This window comes from Tachypleus tridentatus, chromosome 1 (genome assembly GCF_004210375.1).
Source record: "Tachypleus tridentatus isolate NWPU-2018 chromosome 1, ASM421037v1, whole genome shotgun sequence".
Lineage (NCBI taxonomy): Eukaryota > Metazoa > Arthropoda > Merostomata > Xiphosura > Limulidae > Tachypleus > Tachypleus tridentatus.
Window position 1 is genome coordinate 71,514,843 of NC_134825.1, and position 24,764 is coordinate 71,539,606.

Consider the following 24,764-nt stretch of genomic DNA (forward strand, 5'->3'; position numbering starts at 1 on the left):
TGTCAACATTTCAGTAACTGATCAATATAATGGCTGGAATGTCATCTTCATTAGAAAAGTTTGTTTATGAGTTGTAGTGGTTCAGTATCAGTAACTTTTGCTTATTCATTTATTTTATTCTCATTTATTAAGAGCAATTACCTTTCTACAAATGTCAGTAGATGAAGAATGGCATCTTTAGACATTGGGCATTGTGATTGTGAGCTTACACATTTTTATTGGAAAATAAACTCTTTAAACACATTTGTATTTAGTAATTGCATATCACTGAATTATACAAATTTATTAAAAGGAAAAATTACATGTGCTATAAAGTGCTATTTATAAGACATTAATTAATTTACTGTTGTGTACATAAATTTAAAGACTTTAGTTGAGATATGTTTAAGTAATCATTTGATTTGAATGTTTCCTTAGTTTTTTGTGCTGTATGATTTATTTTATTAATAAATCTTCATAGGTGAATAGTTTCGAACAGCTTTGTATCAACTTTACCAATGAAAAGCTTCACAAGTTCTTTAACCACTATGTATTTGCTTTAGAACAAGAAATAGTGAGTTTTTGTTCATTTTTTACTTCATGAAAAAATCAGGATATATGAATTAATGTAATTATAAAGCTAGACATTTAGACCTTGTTGAAGCATTTGATCCTATGGCAGTAAAATATACATATTTTTCTTTTGTTTTTGAAATTAATATTATATGACCATACTATTACACAGTAGTTTATTGAAATGTTTTCATTCTGTATAGAGATTTTTTTAAAAATTGAATCCTTCAATTAAAATGTGATAGAATAAAAATTTATTCCTTTTGCTATGAAATTTACCTGTTTTTTTACTAACAGTACTTTGGCTTAAGAAAAACATATAAACCAGAAAATTATTATAAGATGATAATCTACAGTATTGTTGTTTTAGAACTAAATATATATGTTGAATGCAAGTAGCCAGCATCTTATTGTTTTTCATGTTTTTGTAGTACAGACAAGAGGAGATTGCATTTTCTCACATCTCCTTCACAGATAATTCAGCTTGTCTTGAACTACTAGAAAAGGTGAAATATATATATATGTATATACACACATAGCTATATCAATAGATCATAACTGTTACACTAAACTATTGTCACTCTTAACTTGTTAGTTAATTTTTTTCATTTCTTTTTAAGGCAATTTATTGAATGGTAATTGACTTTTTTATATTATCCATATATGCTGGTTTTAAATAATTATAAAGTAGACATTTCAAATATTAAAAAATAAATAAATAAAATGCCTTTTGAGAACTCATACATGTCTGTTATTATAACTTACCCATAATTATTTGCATTACACAGAATTGCTTTATTGATCATGTCTTGTGCCAGAAGCAGTTGCATTGTATTTGAACAATCTCTTTTTATATCATGTGTTTGTACTAGAATGGACATACGTACATGTACCTTTATTTTATTTATAATTAAAATATTTGACTCATTAATACCTTTTTGAAACAATTAAATCATGAAGATGAGTTATGATTAAAAACTATGTTATTTTATTTTGAACGCATTTATAATTTTTGTGAGTATAGATTTCATGATTTTAATATAAATTTTAAGGTACTTTATACAACTCAGTGTAACATTCTGATAATACAGTACCTGTGTAAGTTTCTGAAAGAAAGGACTTGAAGTGAGGACTTTAAAAAATGAAAGCACCAATCCTTCAAGATCCAAATTTCTGTGTTGGACTTAGTTGTACTTTTTTGTTACATGACTATTTTGAAAATGTATCTTGACCATTACAAAACATTAGTAATCTATGGTGATAATATTAATAAGAAAAGTATTTCTTAACACAGATAAACACAGGAAATGCCCTAATCCTGTTACAAAAACCTTATGAGAAGGAGTTCACGTCTAGTTTATTCTGGAGTGTGTCTTATCTATGTGCAAAATTTAAGAAACATTAGCTAAACTGAAGTATGAAACATATTTGGTGAAAAGTTTGATGGTTGCAAAATATTTCATTGTGAAAAGTACTGAAGTACCAAGTTTGTGTAAGATATGTACATCACTGTTACCATTAATAAAGAGTAGTTTCGTAATCTATATATTTGTTTTTTATAGCCACCAAAATGCATACTACGACTGCTAACAGAGGAGTGTAGGATACCAAAGGTAGTATTTGATTTGTATTTGAAACAGAGTGAACTTTTGCTTAAGCACAGCGTTTGTACCATGTTTAAACTGTAGAAATCTTCATAACTGAATGAACAGATTTCTATTGCAGTATAAGGCATAGAAAATAGACTTAAAATCATCTGTTTTTTGTTATTATGGTATAAAAGAAATAAATTGTCAAACATTTTAAAATGTATATAGATGAAGGTTTTGAATTAAAATGGAATACATTCAGAATTAATAATTATGATATGTTTTGAAAAAAAAGATATTTATTTAAAATAAGTTCCTTTTCATAATTTTTCACTTCATTTTTTCCCATTGTATTCTTTTGTTATTACTTAAAGTATATCACTGAATCTTAGAGTAATTTAAATAATTAAAATTAATTTCTCAGAATGTGCTACCTACTTAAGGCTGAACTTAAAATCAACTTAACAATGAATATAGCTAATTAAATATAATTTTCTTACATTTTTACTTATAGAGATTAGAGTTTATTGTTAACAAAATTTTCGTCCACAAACCCACTAATATCTTATGAGATTCAGCTTACTTAGGTTATTTAGATTAGTCCTAAATACACTTAATAAACTAACAATGAAAAATAATCTCTCTAATAAAACTATAACAATAAAAATACGAATGAAAAATCATAAAATTGAATATATTAAATATTCTAATCAGTACTGTTGATAAAAGTAACAATAAAGAAATAATAGAATATACCTTATTCACTGAATACACAAATATTAACTGTTACCTTTAAGTACTATCATAGTTTTAATATTCATTGAATGAGGTATTAGAGAAGTAACAAATTGCACTTTCAACTGTGAGGAAATTATAACCGGGTAATAGCAGTTTAACATTTATCACGTGTTCATATGTAAAATGAATATATTCATGTATGAGCCAGAAGATTGCGGAAACAAGAGATTTTAAAATTTACCATTTTTTTTAGTACACATTTAACTGTTCAGTATCAAATGCATTTAGACTTTTAAATTTGTGCAAACTTGTTTTGTTTTTTTTCATATATAACCTACTATTTCAACCTAAAGTTAAGAGTATTTCAGATCCAAAATTGTTCTCTAGTTGATCTCAGATTATATGCTTACAGACTTAAGATACAAAAATCTGAGGGTCAATTCCCCACAGTGGGCACAGCAGATAGCCTAATGTGGCTCTGCTCTAGAAATAAATAAAGATTCAAAATTAATGCTGCCTCCTGTTTTATGACTTGTTGCATCTCTCTTTGTTTCATTCTTTTTCCTAGGAGAACTCTGTGTTAATGATTTTTTATGGCAACATTTATTTGTATAAAGACAAGTAAGCTGTGCAAAATGTGTAGATTTAAGTATTTGAATATGTCATTTTAAATTACATGCACTTAGCTGTAGAAGTTTCTTACTATTTAATAAAATACATGAAAATATAAATTTTCAACCATAATTTTTCTTTGTAATCTGAAAAGAAGTGCACAAGGTATGTGTGTATGATATGGTGTCAGAATGTTTTATAAATTTCATTTCTGTAATAGGGAACAGACTGTAGCTATGTCAACAAACTCCATCAAGAGTTTGAAGGTCATTCTAATTATATCCGTGGTGAAGATCGTAGACGTTGGGATTTGGAATTTGGGATAAAGCATTACGCGGGAGAAGTTATTTACAGAGTGGATGGTTTCCTGGAGAAAAACAAAGATGTCCAACAGGATCAGTTTTTTGAATTAATGCAGATGTCTTCCAATGTTTTTGTTCAAGAACTTACTAAGTTTCAGGTTGTTTTTTTGAGAAATGTTCTGATGATTTCTAAGGAAGTATTCTAAAATTCTATGGTAAAAAATAATTTTTGTAGTTTTTAAATATGTAAAGATAATAATAATTAGTGTTTTCATTCCAAAAGATAATAGTTCTTTTCTATTCTGTTAAATATTACTATATTAAACTCCTCTTTCAGAATGTGTAAAGACGTACTCCATTGTATCATGTTCATGTTGATTTTCATGTGGAAGTAAAAAAACGTTTTGATATGTATATTCGTTTAAAGCCCAGCTTGATATTTATCAAGAAATATTATTAAAAGTATATTTTATTGAGTTGTCATATTATTTTTGCATCAGGACTTACTAGGAGTGACCATAGCAAGGTTAGGAAGTGGAACAAGCACTATTTCTCGCACTTTGACCAAAGGTCGTCCAACAGTTGCAGATGCTTTTAGATATCAACTAACTGCACTAGTAGATCTTTTACATTCAACAAATCCTTGGTGAGTGTATGTAATCAGACAATTTTATGACAAAGTACAGAACTTTCTAGTAAGTCCCAGTGACACACAGTTGAGAAAAACTAGATTTCTTTCACTAGTTATTTGATATACTCATTTCTTATTGTAGGCACTCAACTGTTTAAAAACAGTTTTAAGTAATTTTATGATTTGTTATGGTGTTAATTGAATAGTTTAGCTGGAATTATATATATCATTTTGAGTAACACTGTAGCGAACAGTGTTGTTATTACCACTAAAATATATTTCATATTTCTATTTTGTTAAAATTGCCATCTGTCTTTATAATAAAGAAATGTATTTATAGCCAATTTGTATCTTTTCAATGAATGCCTATTTTAAACTCAAATTTGAATTTTCATAATTAACATAATGCTAATTTGTAATTTTATAAGAATATATTATTCATTTTTGTTAAGGCCTTTATCTGTCAAATTCCATTCAGTTAGGAGTAAACTAGTGGTTAGTGTGCTGTACTGTGCAACTGTTTGTCAAGTTCCATTGAGTTTAGTGTGGTCCAGTGATATGTAGGGTGCTGTATTTTGGAATGTAAGGCCAAGAGTTATAGACATTTAAACGTCAGTGGACATACTTTGCACTTTCATTTGTAGGGATGTTACAACAGTGGTCAAAAGTATCCCTGTAGGTAGCTGGTTTCAGTGACTTGTTGTCCTCCCTTTAATAAGCTTTTTTAAAGTATTAATATAATTGAATCTTTGCACCTTTGACTTATCCATTTAACTAATATATACTGTTTAGATGGGAAATAACGTATACCAAATCAAGTTTTGGTAATTAGATTTTTTTTATTAAGATTTGTGTGTATGCCAAGTTTCATGAATTATCATCTAGAACTTCTGAAGGTCTTTCTGTTCACAAACTACTGATAATAAATACAAGAAAAGTGCAAAAGAAACTCGCTGTTTTTAGTGGCTTTAATAGTTTACTCATGCTACTTGAAAACATTAAATAAGTACAATTGTAATCAAATTTAAGGTTTCATTATTTCAAAAACATTCGTTGTTTTGATTGAAAGGAAAAGGTTATAATAAACAACTTCAAGTAATTTTACCAGCTGGTCTTTGAACTTGACTTTAGATGTATCTATTTACATTTCTTTAGATTAAGACATAGAATATGTAATGTAAAGAATGTTTGAAAATAATTATTGTGTGGCATAGTTTGAGAAAACAAGAAGTAACCTATGTATCAGTTGCATATCCATACCATAAAGGCTCAATACTTTTAATATAGTTTGAAAATATCTCACCTTTGGAGTATCATTCATGTTTTAAACATGGTATATAATGCATGAAGTAGGGGAATTTAATTGTGCTACATTTTCTTTGAAACATGAAGCACAGAAAACATAACTTTTTTTGTTTTAGATCAGAATCATGTTGAAAGTTTTGCATTATTCTTATGGTAGGGATCCTTGTTTTATATATATCTTTGTTTTTCAGGTATGTTCGTTGCATCAAACCAAACACAAAAAAATTACCAAACATGTATGATTCAGAACAAGTACTGCTGCAGCTTAGATACCTGGGAATGTTAGACATAATTCGGATAAGAAGAGAAGTAATCTGAATTTTTAAGTTTCTTAATAATATTTATATATTAATCTATGTGATTATTTATATATTAAAAAGCATTCATGAACATGGAAACCACTGAATGCTTAAATTTGAAATGATTTTATAAATATATTGAGTGAGGCTGGTAACCTTGTGTACCTTGTGAAATACAAATTTTATTTCTTTCCTTTTGAAACCTATTTATGGGTGTGCTCCAGCTACAACACTATAGAGAGATGTTATGTTCTGTACAGAACTCTAGTCAAACAATAACAGTGGAAAGGTGTGATATTTGATTGTTTCTTTTGGCTAGCATAGAAAGCCACAAAAATTAAATATTTATATTTAGTTAGAAATTTGACATTTTTTTACTAAGAAAAAACATTTTGTGTTTGCTCTGAGTGTATGAGAAGTGTGTAATAGTTTTTTTCGTATTTTCAAGGGTTTTCCAATCCACCTTTCTTTCATGGAATTTCTTCAGAGGTATCGTTGTTTGGTTCGGAATATAGATGCGACTACAGAATATTATGAAATAATTGAGATAATACTGAAAAGTACTGATGTAGCCATATCAGAATGGCAGATTGGGAGATCAAAGGTAGTGTGTGTAATTGGTATGTATGTGTAAGAACAAACATTCATATATCATAAGGTAATAATATTTATAAATGGTGTTATAAATCATAAATTATATTATAAAAGGTGTGTGTTTTTTATTTTTTAATTTGGATGAAAATCTCTGGAGAGATTTTCACACAAAAATGTTCAATAATATGATATTATAAACTGTTGAATTTTTAGTTGTTTCCTGGTAAATTAAAATAAAATGTAATTTGTGCTTTTAATAATTATTTAAATTTTAAGAATAAGTTTTATGACTGAAATATTTCTATGTCATATTCTAAACTAGCATATATTTTTTAAATGTTGTTTATTGAAGACTTCTATCATATTACTTAGACATCCTTTAGGACATAATGTTTGTTACAAAGTAATTAATTATTTGCTTCAGTAAAAATTTCAAAGAGTTCTGATAAATTAAAGTGTATTTTATCAATATTTCAATAACGTTTGAAAGCAAATATTGTTTTCTAGGTATTTTTAAGGAGAAGTATTCATGAACCTTTAGAAGATAAAAGAAAAATCTTAGTGAAAGCTATGGCTATTGTTATACAGAAACACTGGAAAAGATTTGTCCAGAGGAATGGTGAGAAATCTTTTTATACTCTCGTACTTTGTGGTACATTTTTATCGTATCAAGTGATATAACTTAAATGTTATATCACTTAAAGTTAAATGTTAAAGTTTTTTCAATGTATCTTCTACCATAATGTTTGATTTGTGGTTTTATGGTTTGCTGAATGCTCCTTATTCATGCAATTGTAATATGATTCAATTTTATTGTGAGAAATTAAGTACAGTAATACACTTACATACATGTGTAATTTGCATTTCTGTGTTCAAACATACAAATGGAGCAGTCTTCCTGTGCTTATCAAGTGTGTACCTGTCTGCTGGGTAAAAAATGTTAATACTGGAATAAGTGGATTAAAGTAGACAAATAGTAAACTGTTATGTTAATCTTGATGTTTTGTTTCAGTTTTTTAGTGTATTTTATAATTAGGAAAAAAAACTAAAGCTTTTACGTTTGTTTGTAATGGTTTATATATATAAAATGGAAATTTTTTACAAAGTTTTATTATTTCTTATTGTACAGATATAGTATTGCATTTGTTATGTATACTCAAGACGGCTCGTGTGGGTATTAAAATTTTAATTAAAATAAAGTAGAAAACAACGTTCTGACATGAAGATGACCTAAGAAGGTCAAAACATTGTTCTGTACTTTATTTTAACTAAAGTTTTAATTACCATACCAGCTGTCTTTAGAATACATTTTTACCTTAAGTGGGTTTCTCATCATCACAATTTGAAATTCTCAGATTCATTAATGTAAATATTTATAGCAGAATGTATTTTGTAGCATTTCTTCACCATCGGAAAGCAGCTGTGACAATTCAGCGATACTTCCGGGGCCACAGGCAGCGAATACAGTTCATTAGGATGAAACGAGCAACGATAACTATTCAGGTGAGTGTTAACCCTCTCTTTCTCTCTATGGTCAGGTTAAAGAACACGTTTCACAACATTTTAGAGATTGATTTTTAAAATTTATCATCATTGTATAAATAAAATTGATATCACAACATAGTTTTTAATTTAAATTTTAATGTTATATATATTTTAGTAATTAAAAGAAAATATTAAAAACGATGCTAAATATGCTGTTTTGTATACCACATGGCATGTCTTAATACTCAATTTGTGTTTCATTGTGCCTATCAAACAATATCTGTAGTGGCTAATGAGTTAGAAACTCAGTTTCAGACATTTACAAGCTAGAATATAAAGTAAATCCTTTCTCTTCTGTGATTTGTTGAGATATCGATATATTTTACAAACCCACTAAGTTAACATTGCCCACTACTTTATTCTTTAGAAACATTTTATTTGTTTCTTTTTAAGTACATGTATATAACCAATAGAAAGAGTGTGTTTCAAATTATGTAAATCTGACAGTCGTTTGTAATTGGCTGGAAGGGGAAACTTGTAATTTTACTGCAAATAATGAAGTTGTTGACTAAGTCATTGATCTGAACAGGAATGAGGTTTTTTTTAAAACCCACATATAGCTTAGTCAGAAAGCCAGATAAACTACAGTGGTATTAAATATATGTATAGTAATTTTATAATTTCTTGGTTTTCTAAAGTGCTTCTTTGAAGTCTACAAAAATTAATTTATCTTCCCCATTCTATTTAAGAGAAACATGAGGCTTAGCAACTAAGATGTGCAGAAATGAATTAGTTTCATAATGTTGTAAGTACTAGAAGTCATTGTTTTTCTATGCATTTTTTATTTATTATTCTTGTTTTATGAAGAATAATTAAAAAGTAAGCATTTTTGAGTGAATGGTAATAATATATACATACTTTGTTTCCCTTGACCACTAAATTTGGACAATTCCAGGAGGATAACTAACATTGAAATACCTACCAAGTTTATTGAATTAGCTTCAACTTTATACAGATCCGTATCATAACAATTTTCTTGCACTTTTATTACTTTAAACAATTCGTTTTGCAACTACTTCAGCCACTAACAATAAAATAAACATAAAAAAAATACGTGTGGAGAGATTAGAAGTTTGAACTCTCAGGAGAAGTACTTGGAAACTTTAAGATCAATATTAAATATCATAGATCATCACTATTTGCTTTATTTTACATTTTTCAACCTTTAAAGATTTATGGTGGTATGTAATTGGTCAGTTTGACTGACCACATATAGAACTAGAGTAGAGAAAATAAGAGATAAAGTATGAGGTTTTTCTGGAAAGAAATGTTTGCTATATTATATATTTATGATGTCTTGGAAATTATGCAGATGAAATTTGAAAATTTTCAGCTGAAGAGAAGTATTTTTAATCTGAACATGAAAATCACTTTGCAGTTGGAACAGTCAACATACTGACTCCATACATTCACAAACAAATTTTTAATGTAACTTTTAACGTATGCTGTTTATCTTCATGAATGTTTTTAAGCTTTTAGTATGGAAACTCTTAATAGTCACTTTGGGATCATGTGGGCAGTGTAATTCACCAAAGCAGTACTGCAAAAGGGTTACAAAACAACATTAGGTCAGTGTAATATTAGTCTAAGTAAAAAGCTCTACAACAAATAGCTTAAAATATTACAAAAGAAATCAAATTATAAAATACTGTTCTTCTCACGTATTTCTTATGTATAAGAAATATTACAACTGTATCAAAACAGTTCATCATCAAGAAAAGTTTGTTTTAAATGTAGAAAATAAAAGTCTGGATAACTGTCTCTTAATGAAAGTTTTTGTAGAAGATTTAGCTTAATATTAAGATGTATACAAAAATCATGATAATCCAGTGAATGAATTACTGTCAGAATGAACATTTTTGAACTTTAAATTCAAACCTATGACTAATTATATTAGTTTGTTATAACCAAATTTGTGTCCTAATGTATTACTGTTTTTAATGCAGTCCTTTCAAATTCAACCAAAGTAATCACTGAAGTGTAATTGTCTGTGTAAATAGATATTTTGAATAAAGTATTTATTGTATTTTTTCTTCAAGTGAAAAGCATATTGAGTTTTCCAAAAAAAACATTTTTTGAAAGGTAGAAGTTTGATGTCAGAGCTCCTTAATTCAGTCTTTAGATAATTTATGTTAGACCTAAATTAATCTGCTATTTAAAAAAAAAAAGACATGTTTTAGAAAGCATTTTTTGAAAAAATGCTATTCAGTCTCATATGTTCAAAAGAGAACATAAATTTTTGTACATGCTAAGGTGGGTCAGTCATGGCTCAGTGATTAGTGCCAGACTGTAGAATTGATATTCTGTAGTTTCTTGTCCGATCATTGCAAAAATAAAATTATGTTCCACACTTTGAGGTCATTATAAGAGCAACAGTAAAATTCCAGTCTGACAGGCATGGTCCAAGAGTTGACAGTGCATGATGTTGAATAGCTGCCTTTTTAGTCTATCTTTCTGGAGTCAGAGAAGGGTAGTGCATTAAACTAGTGCAGATTTGTTAATGTACCTTAGTTAAACTTGTAAGATGAAATGCTTTTCAATTTAAAAAGGCTTGTTTTATAATTGTTAAGGCTTTTGTACGAGGTATGTTTGCTAGAGAAGTTGCAGCAGCTCTGCGTGAAATGCGTCGAGTTGAAGCAGAGATGAGAAGGAAAGAGCAGGAAGAAGAAAAGAAACGCAGGATGGAAGAAGAACAAAGAGAGTTGGAAGCTAAGCAAAAAGAACAAGAAAAATTAGAACAGAAAGCTACAAACAAAACTTCTAGGTAAAGAATTCTAGATTTTTAATAAGATGGGTAATTTGGTGATCATTTAAAATTTTAGGATATTTAAAGTGTTTATTATGCATTTTAGTTAATCAGTAATTTAAAAAAATATATTATTCACTTTTAAGTTATTTTAATTCCAGGAATATTTAATATATGGGTGGAATGAGAAAACAGTAAAATATTGTTTGATGTACACGAACATATTAACCTGAGAATAGCTAAACATATTTGTAAATAAGTGTATTTCTAGTTTACAAATTTTGTTTAAATAGTTGACAGTTTGTTGTTACTGAAACATTAAACTATATAATTTTGATTACTTAGGTTTATTTATAGATTAACCATATATCAATTAACATAGTGATTACTGTCAATCATAATTAATGTTTTTACAAGCTTTTCAAAATGTATATCTGTTACTAAATATATTTGGCAGCTACGAATTCACAGAGATTTTATTAATGAACATGCCAGTCTCAATAACTAATGCTGCTGGCGTTGATATCTTCTTTACATTTATGATAAAATTCATGTCATTTATCACTCCTTCTACTAAAGATACTAATATAATGAAATGTACTACAAGAAGTCATTTATAGGCAAATTTTTTTTTTGTTATGACAGTTGAAATAGTCATTTTGGGATATAGGTTTATAAGAATTTAGCAATGAATTTTTGTTGTATTTTTTGTTTGTATTAAGATAAAAGTATGCAATGATGGTATTCATGTTTTACTCAGTATATATTCTTATATTAGTAAGTTATTAGGTCGAAACATCTGATTGTATTCATTTGATGTGATTTTTATTTTACCTTAGATCTTCTTGGTATGAATGTCAGTGAGGTCGCGTCTTACTCAGTACATATTCTTGTATTAGAAGTAAAAGTTTAGTTTAAGAGTATATTATTGGAATAAAAACCTTCATATCTGGATACTTTGTGTAAAATGTTACTGGATAATTTAATTTCTCAAAGTGCTGTAAAAACAGATTGTTGAAGCTGTATTAACATCTCAGTTACTTTTGTGGTTCATATCACTTTTCCATTTTTTAACAGTTTGCAAATGGCCAAAGAGCAAGGGTAAGTTGATTATTTTTGCTTAATTTAGGTATAATTTTGATCAATGTATTGTTAATTGTATTCTTACCTTTCTCTCTGTTTTTTTACGAGGGTGATTAGGATTGGCCGTATTCCAGCCACATAAGCAAATAGTCCATTTTCTCTTACAGCTTTAGTTAAGCTCTAAGACTTGGTTGATTGAAATTTATATCAAGCCTCACCAGTTCTCATCTAAATTTATATGAAAACATATTGCTAAGTGGAGTTTGTTATATATTTGAATGATAAATTGTACTGATGTAAATTTTGATCAAACATTTATAATGACTTATAATGTTTCTCATTATAAAGAGTAAGTAACTTATATCAGCTGTTTCAACAATAAATTCCACACTCTTTCAAACTATCACTCTTAGCTAGTGAGGTTATCAACTTTGCTTCTTGAGGTAAGCTTGTAGTTGTTTTCTTGTTCAACCTAAAAATGAAAAAAAAGTGAACAGAAGCAACTCAATTAATCTTTAACTTGAAGTGTTGAGAGCTTAATCACTTGTTCATAATAAAAGATGTTCAAAAATGTTTATCCATAAAATCTGAACAGGTAAATGTTTGTCTAAAGACACTTATATGAACATATCTAAATTTAGTAGCACATTTGACCAGGTTGTTAGAATGATTCTAGCAAATATTGAAATTTTCAGTTTTTCAGAATAACTTGTCTTCTGGTGCAAGTTGGTCTTAACATCACATTTTTTATGTATAAACCAAATTATATGATATTATAAACATGTGCTATGCATTCAATAATAACACAGTGGTTTCTTAAACAGAACAGTTATCACAGTATGAACATTTCACTTTTGATTTAAGTAGTTTTATTTTATGTTGTTTTTATGCGTAGCTAAATTAGTTTTAAAGCCTAACCAGTGAGCTCATTGGTAACATATAGTGCTATGTTTGATCCCTGCACAGTATAGAGTGTATTTTTATTTAATAACAAACAAACAACCCATCAACAAATACTTATACAAATTTACTTTTGTATTGAAGTTTGTTTTGTTTTTTACAAAGTACACAACTGTATATTTTATTGATTTGGAAAAATACACAATATAAATTTTAGTCATTACATTTTATGGAACACAAGTTTAAATATGTTAAGTCATTTCTTGATTTTATTTGATAAAATTATGCTGAAGTTAAATTTGCAATTAAATAAAGAAAAGTACATTGTAATATTTCAAAAGCTGTCAATAAACAAATTAAAATTTTCTTTTATCACAGGGCTACACACGAACTTGCAACTCTTACTAGTTTGGTTGAGAAGAATGTTCGACGTGCTCAAGAAGCTTCAGAATGCTTGGACCTTGATGAGATGTTTTCATTTCTTAGTGATGTTCAGGAAAACCATCTCAATATGGAGGAAGTCATAATTGGAACAGAAGAGCAAACAAATGCTTTACTCAGGGATCCAAATGAGGTGACATGATTGTACAGATATCTTAGTTTACTATAATAAACAAGTTATTGACACATGCACAGTCCTGCTGAAGCGATTGAGTAACTGAAGGGTATTTTCAGTTCCCACCATTCTTCAGTACTGGCCACTTACCACTAATGGTCAATGACCACAGAATGCCACCCTTTTCCAGTACCTGTTACTTACCACTAGTAGTTAATGACCTCAGAGTCCCACCCTTCTCTAATACCTTCCACTTAACACTAATGGTCAATGACCTCAGAAGGATTTATCAAATTGAATCATCTAAAGATGTTTTATACACCCTATTGATTCTGTTTTCATTTTTTGTAGAAAGAAACAGTATATTATTTCCAAATCTTAATTTTCTGTAAGTCAGTTCAAATAAAAATATACTAAAATATTTATCCCCATAAATTTGTGTTATCAAAATTAGTCAAAAATGTTCATGAAAATTTGTTTTTGAATCTTCTAGAAGAAATTACAAAATATTTGTCAAGATACTTGTATGTATTTTTTAATTTATGACTAAATGTAACAAATATATTTTAAAATACTTGACATAAGCAATCAGTTTCAAAATGTGTTAATTTCATCTTAGAAAATAGGAACAAATCATGCATGTTTTTAAGATTAAGGACCAGCGTTTATTTCATCAGCTAAAGATTATCAAAATTAGTTCTTAGCATATCTGGTCTTTGCTTGTTTTGAGATATATTGGATATTTTGAAATCATTTTTATATATGTTATGCAGTTCATTTACTTAGAGTTGTTCCATTTGCATAATATAATAATAGAACTATATACAGAACTAAATTTCAACATTCTTTTGGCTTAGTAAGTTAATATTTTGCCTGTAGCTTGGGCTTAGCTGTACTAAATGAATAAAGAACTCAATTGGCTCTTTAGCCAAGCACCTTGGATCATCAAACTTTGACACATTAAACTTAGTAAAGAATATTCAGAGAAGAATATGAATATTTCAATTTAAGTATTTAATTTATAAGTATTTAAAGAAAAATAGAAAATTTAATTTACCAAAATATAAATTCTAAGTTTAATTATTAATACCCAAATAATAATTGTACAGGGATAATTAATTACATGTTAATTTCAAAACACAGATTACAATGCATTGTTGTAGTGTTGGAAAATATTTTTCTCCTGTAATATTCAAGCCAAATTAATTAATTATTTTTCTTTTGATGTTTTCATTGGCTGCTATCAAGCAAGTACAATCCTTCACAAATCCAATCTTATATTTGAGGCTTAATCTAGGACAGCTCAGTAGCTTGCATAATCACATAGAAAAACAATATTTTGTGTGTTAAAACTAAATTAATAAGTTTTTATCTGTAAATATGTTTTTAGCATTCAACTAATTTGGAGCAAACAAACCTTGTTCTATCCCCTGACAAGTCCCCTCTTCCAAGTCCACCACCTCCACCTATCTTGGACATACCTACTTGTCAGTCTTCAGAACAAGCACTTTATGTTAACATCAGTACCATGACAGAAAAGTTTTCGAAGCCCTCTTTACTATCACCAGTTTGTTCTTGTGACAAAACTGATAGTAATAGAGAAGTGTCTCAACATCTGGTGTCTCAAGAACTAACCAATGACATAAAAAGTGAGCTTTCTACTTCTGTTTCATTAGTACTGCCTACTGAAAATCAAGAAGGCTGGTATTCAGCAAGGCCAGCTATAGTAAGTCATTGTTTATTAAATGAGGTAAAAAAATCTATGATTATTACTACATTTTGAATGAGTCTGTCAATTTTTATGAATATATAACTATTCTTATCCAACACATTATATCATTTTGAATGAAACCTACAGCATTTATGACTGAATTTCTTTACTTATCAAAATGTGAATTTTAGTGAAGAATAGATAATGTAGAGGCCTAATATATTTGATTTGCTACTTCCATTACAGCAGACTAGATTCACCAAATTCACACCTGATCAGTGTTGCTTATAAGAATGAAGCAAATAAACGAAATAGGCTTCACATAGTTATGAAATGCAATGTTTGTTTGATTATGATGTATAGTCATTTATAGAGGTGAGTGAATGATTTAAGACATCAAAACCAAACATCTACAGTAGCCACATATGGATAGAATAAACAAACTGAGTTGTTATTATAGAAAAATATTGTCTAAAATTGACTCATTTTGGAGACAGAATAACCAGTTTATATCAAGACAAAAAATTATTAATAGTTCATTGTACACCTAGTTCAAATAGTTTTCAGTATTTATTATTCCCATATGAAGTGTAACTTGAAAATATACATATCTTCTGAATTTACATTATTTATTTATGCTTCTGATTACAGTATTCAAATTAATATAATTATCCATTGGTCTGTAAGCTTTAATGAAGAGATGTTACTAGCAGAAATATATAAGTGATAGTTTACAATTTTGCATTACATATGCTGTTTATCTTACCGTAATTGTGAGATGCATATACTAAAGAGTTGTTAATGAGAGAAGTGGTTACAAACTTTTATATTTCTGAATGTTTACGGACTGGATTAAATACCATTTGCTTTTTCAATTATGCGCGAGGAATGGAATTAATTATTGGTTAGCATCAGTAAAACTTGTTATGTAGAATATGCATATTGTTATTTAGTTTCTATTTTGAATGAAGTTTGACTGGGCTTTTAATTTGGCAGCTGGGTTTCAGAATTTGTACAGGAATATTGGTACAACATTGCTTTGAAAAGTAGGAGAGTTATTTCCTCTCTTTAAACCTTATTTTACTTCTCTAAGTTATTATCTCTTATCTATCAGTACTGGAAAACTATGAGTTCTAACCTATACAACAATAACAATTATTCATTAAAACTAATTTAAAATAAAGTATCTCCTTTGTTTCCTAACTTGATACATATTTTTATTGTGACTTTTACTTTTTTTTTATTGTATACATAGAATGAGTTTACAAGTGTTTTCACAATTTTATTGATTTTACAAATTGCCAAGAAAGTTAACTCTTGCAATTTTTTGTTTTATTTCTAAAATTCCTTTGTTCTTATAAAATATAGATAAAATGTTGTAGATTAAGAAAATAATAGAGAAAATAGTGAAATTATATATTTTTAATTCTAACAATTGTAAAAAAAAACGTTTTGACAGCACTGCATCAGCAAGGTCACAGTAGTTTAAATTAAAGATAGCTATACATTTTTTTGCTCGTTACTTTGGTGTAATATTTTGTAGTTTATACATTCAGAAGTACTTGAGGTAAGTGTTCAAGGCAAATATTTCAGTATTTTTATTATTTCAGGAATCATGGGTATATGATATGAAATATCAACAGAAATCTGGTGGGAGAAAACAATCCATTCATGTCATAGAAGCAGAAGATCAGGAGAGAGAGATCAGGTTTAACATTTTTTACATTTTAGCAGCACTGATGAGTGGATCAATCTGAGTTTTACCTTATTTATGAGTAATAATATAAAGATTATTTTACTCAGTATTAGTGGAGATGGTTTATGTTACCTTAGCTGTGTCTGCATATTACACAGTTGTGTTAATGGAATATGTTTTACTCAGTATCTCTTTATTTTGGTAACAGTATTATCACAGTTTGTTTTATTTAGTGTGTATATGTGTGGGTTACAATATTAATGATGATTGTTTTAACTTGTATCTATTAGATAGCTGTATTATTAGAGTTTGTTTCACATGGTGACTGTACGTTTGGTTAATAATATCAGTATAATTTGTTTAAACCCGATGATAATATAATTTATTTTACCTTGGTATTGTCTGCTTGTGCAAGCAACATTTTTAACCCTTTTGCTGCATTGTAATGTAAGACTCGCAGTATGATATTGGTTTATGTGTGCATTGTGCCACAGAATCCCATTGTATCCAAGTATAATGGATCCCAGGGAAAATCCCTAAGTTTCTAGTATTTATATTTTGTATAGAACATATGACAAACTATGCGTCTGTTGTGTATCTCCAGCAGTATAATTTACATTCACAGACATTTTTGGATAAACCCTGAAGACTTTCCAACATCTAGTGCTTTACTTCTACAACTGTATATTGAGAAAAGAAGGATTAATTATTTGTTATTTGTTTGTGAGGTTACCCTTCCTATTATTCCATAGAAATCAAACTAATGAATCTTGGAAAAGTCCAAGGCTTATCCCACATAAGATGTCTGTAGTGTGTCCTGTGTGTATATATATATATATATATATATATATAAAGAAGAGTAAATTACAAAAACTGAGAATGATAAGTCTCAAAATGTTGTATAAACAATTTTAAGTACTTTTAAAAGAAGAATGAATATTTTGTTACAAAAAAGGCTTCTGCCAAGAAATGATAAACAATTTATTCTAGTGGCATTGATACAATGTAACAAAACTTACAAAATTTTAACAAAATTACAAGTAAACACTTCTGGAACAGTGAAAAGGTTAATGGTGTTAATTTTAGCTGAGCTCAAACAACAGTGTTAATGTAGCTTTGGCTTGTACACTTTGTTTCTGTGAGGGGCAGTATCAATTTTATTTGCTTTGTGAATTTTGGCATTTATGTAATTCTTAGTTTAAACTATCTTTATGAGTGTGAATGGTGGCTTTGCTATGATTCTCATCGTACACAGTTTTTCTCTTTCTGATTATAAACATTTATGAACTTAATGTTTTACCCAGTATTTATTCTTATATTAAGAATAGTTATCAAGTTGAAGCATAAGGTAGTAGTTTTGAATGAATATCAGCATTGATATTTTGTATAGTTTGTTTGTGTATGAAAAATAAAAGTAATACATAATTAATTATAATTGGATAAAATTTTGTGAGTTTGGTTGTTACACTGACCATCTTTATAATTTAAATGATAGTAAATCAAAGCATACATAAAAAATTATTAAAATCAACATTTCAAGAGTAAACAAATTCTAGACATGATTTCTTGTGGTGTAACAATCTTTTATAAATATTTTTTCCTATAATGTGGTTTTAATATGGAGGTTGTAGTATGTAAGGTTGAAACCTGTAAGGTGAAAACGTGTGAAGTAATTTGTTATTTACAAACTTATAATGTATTTCAAACTGTCAGAAATGTAAAACAGTGTGCCTATTTTATATATATATATATATATATATATACGTGTGTGTATGTGTGTTTATAGAATGATGAAATAAAAATAAATCAAAAAGTTCCAAGTTGACAGGCATCTTATTACTAATGAGTCCTGAAAACAGCCTACAATGTGTTGTAGGTTTTTGTTAATTTTAAAATTAAAAAGTAGTAAAAATTGCAGTGTTGTTCCTGTATAAAGAATGTTATTTGGGACAGTGAACAAGTGTATAAATTATAAAATTATGTTGAAATTATTATAATTTTTTCCATTTTTTTTATACACATAAATATATCTACCAATTGCAATTTTGTGATATTCAATATCAGGAGAAAACAACGTGTTGAGAAAAGGCTGAATGAAATAGAAGCAGAGGATGACCAGAATGGCCTGAATCATTTTGATATGATTGAGTTTGCAGAAAAGTTTTTTAACTTTCATGAGCGAGATATTGGTGGAACTATGATGAGGACTCTAAGTTGGAGACGAAAATCAACTGGAGATATTATACCAAAGTATGAGATGGTGACATATACACGCAGTACTACCATCCCTACCTCTCATGTTCAAATACATGACCCAGAAAACATTGCTATTGCTTGTTCCATATTTAAGGTAAGATTTTTCTCTCTTCTAAGTGATGTGCTAAATGAAATCAGGCACTTCCTCAAAATAATAGCTGTAAAGGTAATCAATAGTTCACACATTTCTTTGAGTTAATAAGGTACTAAGGTATGGTACCAAACTATAACCAAAGCAGCAATTCAGATTATTTTTTTTTCCTAAATATTAATTTAAACATGTAATTTTTTATATTATCTGCTGATATATGGTAATAAATGAAATATAAATGTTAATATTATTATTTTGGGAAGGATGGCAGTGAACATGAGTTAGATCTGATCATAAACACTAGGGTTTATACATATAGTTTTTTAAGTGGTCAAAAGCTGTTAGAAGTTGTTGTATCAGTAGTAGAAATTTGACAGTAAAATGTAGCTTGAAGGAACAGTACTTTTAGGGATTCATTCAACAGTAATTATACATATTTGTGGAAGGAGGAGGTTGGGATTCATAGACATTTAACATTAATTTCTTTAAAATATTTTAAGTGAAATTGTTACTAAGAAATATTAGTAACAATATAAAAGGTGCATGCCACGTTTCAGAAATGTAAACTGTCATATGGAAATAGAATGAAACAAAATAACATTTGGAGGCTAAATTTTACACTGTATATAATACACTTGCCCTATTTCCAGTAGACCTGACTTGAGTACTTAGATAAGGTTTAACAAATAACTAGCATTTCTTGAGAAGTAATTTAAAGTTATTGACCTTCTATTTTTAAATGTTCTTTACATTTAACTCAGTTTTTTTTAGCTTTGGATAGGTAGATCATCTTCATATACCTAATAAGTAACAAAATCTTCAAACAAACTTAGAGAATCAGAAGCAATATTGTTGTATAGGTTTCTTCATTTAATTTTGACCTTTGAAGGATGGACAATGTACCTTCTTAAATTCCTAGCATTCTTTATTTCTCTTCCACTCATCCAAACATTTTGATGTTGCTGGCGTGCACAGCATTTTCGTACATCCTTAATATGAGACCAATTTGTGCATGGCAGCAAGTTCCAAATGATTAGGTAAATTTTGTATTGAGATTTTTAACGTGTTAAAATAGTTAATATAGCTTAAAATGAAAATCCAAGCATGCAAGATGAAAACATAATTTCACTTACACAGAAGTTAAATTTCTTAATTATGAGATAAGGTAAAGGATGTTTGGTGATGTATTATGAAACTTGAATATGAATCCAGTATAATTCATATTCTGAATGATTAAAGGATTGAAATGATATAACAGTCTTACTAAATATTAAAAAAATGTAACAAGAAACTTCATAAACATTATTTGAACAGCCCCATTAAGAGAAACTTATGGTTACAGTAGACCATATTGGTTGGAGGCCCCTCATCACCTGACTACCTCTCATCCTTTCTCCTAACACAATTATGCATTGTAATTTTTGCCCCATCCTAGCATCAGTGCTCTTCTACAGTTGTTCTTTTGCCTCGACTATTCTTTACTGCACATGCCACGAGGTTTTAGTAACTTAGATTCAAATTTTAATATAAGTTGTTTTTGTTTTTATGATACCAATTAGTGTAGCACAAAATTGTATTTAATAATCCATATTTTAATTGTATCAAAGTTTTAAGTTCTTAATTTTGTAAGGCAATATTTTAAAAATTCTGAACTTTCCAGAGTGTGAGAAATGTGACATATATTCTTTAGGCATTCCTTCTTCTCTATTTTATTCACCACTCCTCCAATACAAGTGAAGTATAAATTAAATTACTCACTACAAAGTAGTCATTGCTCATAAAAACTATAATTTTTATACCTTTCAATATTTAGTTACTGAGAGATCAAATAGAAACTCATACCCTCTATATTTCTATTTTAATCAGTTGTATTAATATAAGACGATATTGCTGCAGGGAGCAATTGTCTGGAGGGCAGTATTTCTATGAGGGAAGTTATTCAAGGGCCCAGTATCTGTGGGTAGTGTTTCTTCAACCAAAAATTGTTAGATAATAATGATAAGTGAAAAACTGCATAATAGTAGGAGAAATAGCAAGCTATATTTTAGAGTGATTCAGTCAAAGTGATCAGTAATTAACGAGGATGAACACAGAAATAAAATTTTAAAAAATCAGAAGTAGGATTTTTAATTGTGAAGACCAAACAGACTAAGGGAAATATAGGAACAACTATTTTTAAATCTGAGCATACTTTAAAAATTAATTTAAGAGAGTTCATACATGTATAAATTATTTTGATATTTAAGGTTTTACTATTAAACATTTAAAATTTTAATTTATGGATTGATAAAGACTAAAAGCAATATACCCAAATTTATTATAAGTATTAAGGAAATAAATAAATCAGGTCTTCTTTGAATTTCAAATAAAATAATATAAAAAGGAGTACATATGTAGAAAACAAGAAATAAGAGTACTTTCTGTAATTATAATTTATCAAGTAAAAGTGTCTGTAAAAATGTAACTGTGTAAGAATGTTTAATTAATAAATTTATACTGTAGGCAGTAATAAGTAATATTAATAATTAGATGTTCTTGAATGTGTGTAAACATCTAAAATATCATGCCAAACTTAATTTCTTTAATAACATGCATCAAACTACAAATTTATTTTGTAGTTAGATTTCAAGGATAAAAATAATATCCATACCTTTCTTATTAAAGATACAATCTGGTAGAAAATCGTCATAAATAACACTATGTAACAAAATTTTTACTTTTTCTTGTTCCTGGGCAGAAAGTATTATTTTCCCAATTGCTTATGCCCAAAGTAAATGTAAAAGACCTATTTTTCTCTTCTAACTTTGCTTTTGTGACCTGGGAGCGTATAATGAAAACATGATGGGAGACTATATTTGGGGGCTGATATATTACAGTCACAAGTCTCAAAAAACTACTCACTTCTAAACATTCTTCTATAGCTTTAGTATAAATACATGTAAATCTTGATTTATATGTTGTTTTATTCATACCTTATGTAAATGAAAATGTGCAAATTTGCCCAATTTTACATAGAAAATGGGTTAATTTCTAAATTTCTTTATTAAGGTCACAAAAACAAAGTTTGAAAGGAATAATGGCCATTTTCTGTACTTTTACAACATAAGCAATTAAGAAATAACACACACTATCCAGGAACAAAATTTGTGTTACATAGTGTAATGTTGTTGGAAAAGCTATCATAAACAGTTAATTCTACACTGGTAGCATGAACCTTAAAGAAACAATAACCACACCTTGTTTTTTTTATTATGTGTTCAGTTTAAAGATAATAAATAGAATATTTGGTGAAATTGAACCATAATTAAATTTCTGTCAGTATGATGTGTTTATGAAATGGATGATATCTTGTTAGGTTACTATTTCTTTGTAATCACATCCATCTCTTTGTAAACTCATATCATTTTGCTCAAATTCTACCTATTGTAGTGATCTGAAAATCTAAGAATGTTTCTAATTCTCAAATGAATATTCATCTCTGCATGTAAAATAGTTTTCTTCTTCCTGATTACATGGTTTCTGCCAGAGAGATTTACAAACCACCAGCCTTGTGAAAACTTTCATCTAATATGATATGAACTTGCACTACTGCATGATAACACACTACCATGCACAAGGACTACCTCTTAATTTGTACTCTTGAATTTCTTTCCTTTGCAGTTTTGTGCACTGATGTTTTTGAATTTGCTGAGATCTGTGACTTTCTTACTTGATTTGAGTTGAAATATACTCATCATGAATTTATTTTCACATGAACATCATTTTTACTGATGTGAGTGAAGAATTGTTTTGCACAGAACAGTTTACCAATATTTCTGTTGCAAGTTCTTTTTCTGTGGAAGACATCATTGCCAGTGTCTATATGTATGGTAGAGTCCATTATGCAGTCATTTATCAGAGCAATATTTTCCTCTCTGACATTTGGGTTAGTGGGATTCTATTAGAGGGTTTCATCTGACCCTTTACCCCCTCTCTTCCATTTTTGTCCTCCTCCTCAGGATTCCTGTTCATGCCAATATCTATCCAAGGTAGTAGTTAATCTCTTTATTCAAAAGGTGATCGTACCTGCTCGATGTGATTATGCAGATTTTCCTTTACCAGTTTGCCTGTCATGGGATGGACGTATACCTTTTTAGTGCCTGGGTCTTTGATCTGGCCTCTGCACTCTGCACTGTATGTTTTTGTTGAGTGGTTTTCCCCTTTTGTTTGACACCTTCATGTCTTGGAGATTCACTTCCATGTGCATTTGGATGACTGGCTTCTTTTTGCCCACTCCAAACAGGGTTGGCCAGTCATACTCATCAGCTCTCTCTTGAAGCTATGTCTCTGGAATGGTTGATCACATTGGAGGGGTCCTTCTTTCATCCTACCCAATACTTTGCACATCTGGGTGTTTTCTACAACACTCATCTTTGTTGGACTCAACCTTTTCTTTGGATTAATTCTATGGAACTGGCTGTTCAGACAGTCCTGTCTGTTCTCTTACTTATTACTGACAATATTCTGTTACTTTTGGGAAGGTAGTCTTCTCTGGCATCTATCATACCATTTGACAGGGCTCAAGTGTGTTTGCTTCAATCATTGGAACCATGCATGGAATCCATTTTTTCTTGATAGACAAGGCTAATATGTTGGCAGGTGTCCCACTTTCTTCTCCAAGGCTAATGTTACATCTGTTCATGGATATAACACTTCAGAGCTGAGGTGCATGGATTGATCAACAACAGCTTTTTGGTTGTTGGCATGTGGAAGAATGTTCTCTTCACATCACTGTCCTGACTGTCTGTCAGGCATTGGATCATTTTCTTTTTATCATCAGTTGTTGCCTGTTATGATCCACTCTAACAATTCTACAGTGGTAGCTTATATCAATCACCAGAGCAGCACCTAGTTGAGATCCCTGTTTTGCACATTGGATCTTATCTATTTGGCCCACTCCCATCACATTCATTTCAGTGTGTGTTGTTATATTCCAGGTGAATTCAGTCTAGTGGCATATTATCTTTCCTGACTGGATTGGGTTTATCGCATGGAGTGTTCCTTACATCTTGCTGTTTTTTGGTGTTACTGTTATCATTTGTGTAATCCTCATATCGATGCATGTGCCACCACCCTTAATCACAAGTTATTTAAGTTTTGATCCCTGATTCTTCATTCTAAGGCTTTGATAACAGATGTTTTTAGCAGAGATTGGTCTCACTTGTTTCTATCTATTGATTTTCCTATCTGATAACTTTATTGGGTAATCTCCTTTACCCTTGTCACTCCATGCAGAGTCCTTCTGATTGCTCCTTACTGGTCCACTCAACCATGGTTCCATCAGTTGCTTCAACTTCTGATGATCTCTCCTGTCTCTCTTCCTTTACTTCTAGACCAGTTATATCAATCCCATTTCATTCGTTCTATACTTAGCATTTCCTATCCACCACTTGCATGCCTGACTTTTGTCCTGTCCTTGGTAAGGAGTTCCAGATTCACTGACGTAGTAGCTTCTCACATACCCCATTCCATTTGTTCTTTTTCTTGGGCTATTTACCTGATAAAGTGGAACATTTTTT

General features: G+C 29.2%; 1 protein-coding gene across 1 annotated transcript in view; it reads left to right on the forward strand.

Annotated features, from left to right (window-relative positions):
- Positions 1 to 24,764, forward strand: part of LOC143251988 (unconventional myosin-VIIa-like) — a 143,805-nt gene that overhangs the window by 58,144 nt on the left and 60,897 nt on the right. Inside the window, exons 8-22 of the mRNA XM_076503456.1 lie at positions 461 to 553; positions 984 to 1,058; positions 2,115 to 2,165; positions 3,712 to 3,951; positions 4,294 to 4,439; positions 5,921 to 6,038; positions 6,477 to 6,632; positions 7,130 to 7,241; positions 8,019 to 8,125; positions 10,738 to 10,931; positions 11,991 to 12,014; positions 13,275 to 13,470; positions 14,843 to 15,178; positions 16,774 to 16,871; positions 18,924 to 19,209. Of these exons, the coding sequence (XP_076359571.1) occupies positions 461 to 553; positions 984 to 1,058; positions 2,115 to 2,165; positions 3,712 to 3,951; positions 4,294 to 4,439; positions 5,921 to 6,038; positions 6,477 to 6,632; positions 7,130 to 7,241; positions 8,019 to 8,125; positions 10,738 to 10,931; positions 11,991 to 12,014; positions 13,275 to 13,470; positions 14,843 to 15,178; positions 16,774 to 16,871; positions 18,924 to 19,209 (2,232 nt within the window). The remainder of the gene's footprint in view (positions 1 to 460; positions 554 to 983; positions 1,059 to 2,114; positions 2,166 to 3,711; positions 3,952 to 4,293; positions 4,440 to 5,920; positions 6,039 to 6,476; positions 6,633 to 7,129; positions 7,242 to 8,018; positions 8,126 to 10,737; positions 10,932 to 11,990; positions 12,015 to 13,274; positions 13,471 to 14,842; positions 15,179 to 16,773; positions 16,872 to 18,923; positions 19,210 to 24,764) is intronic.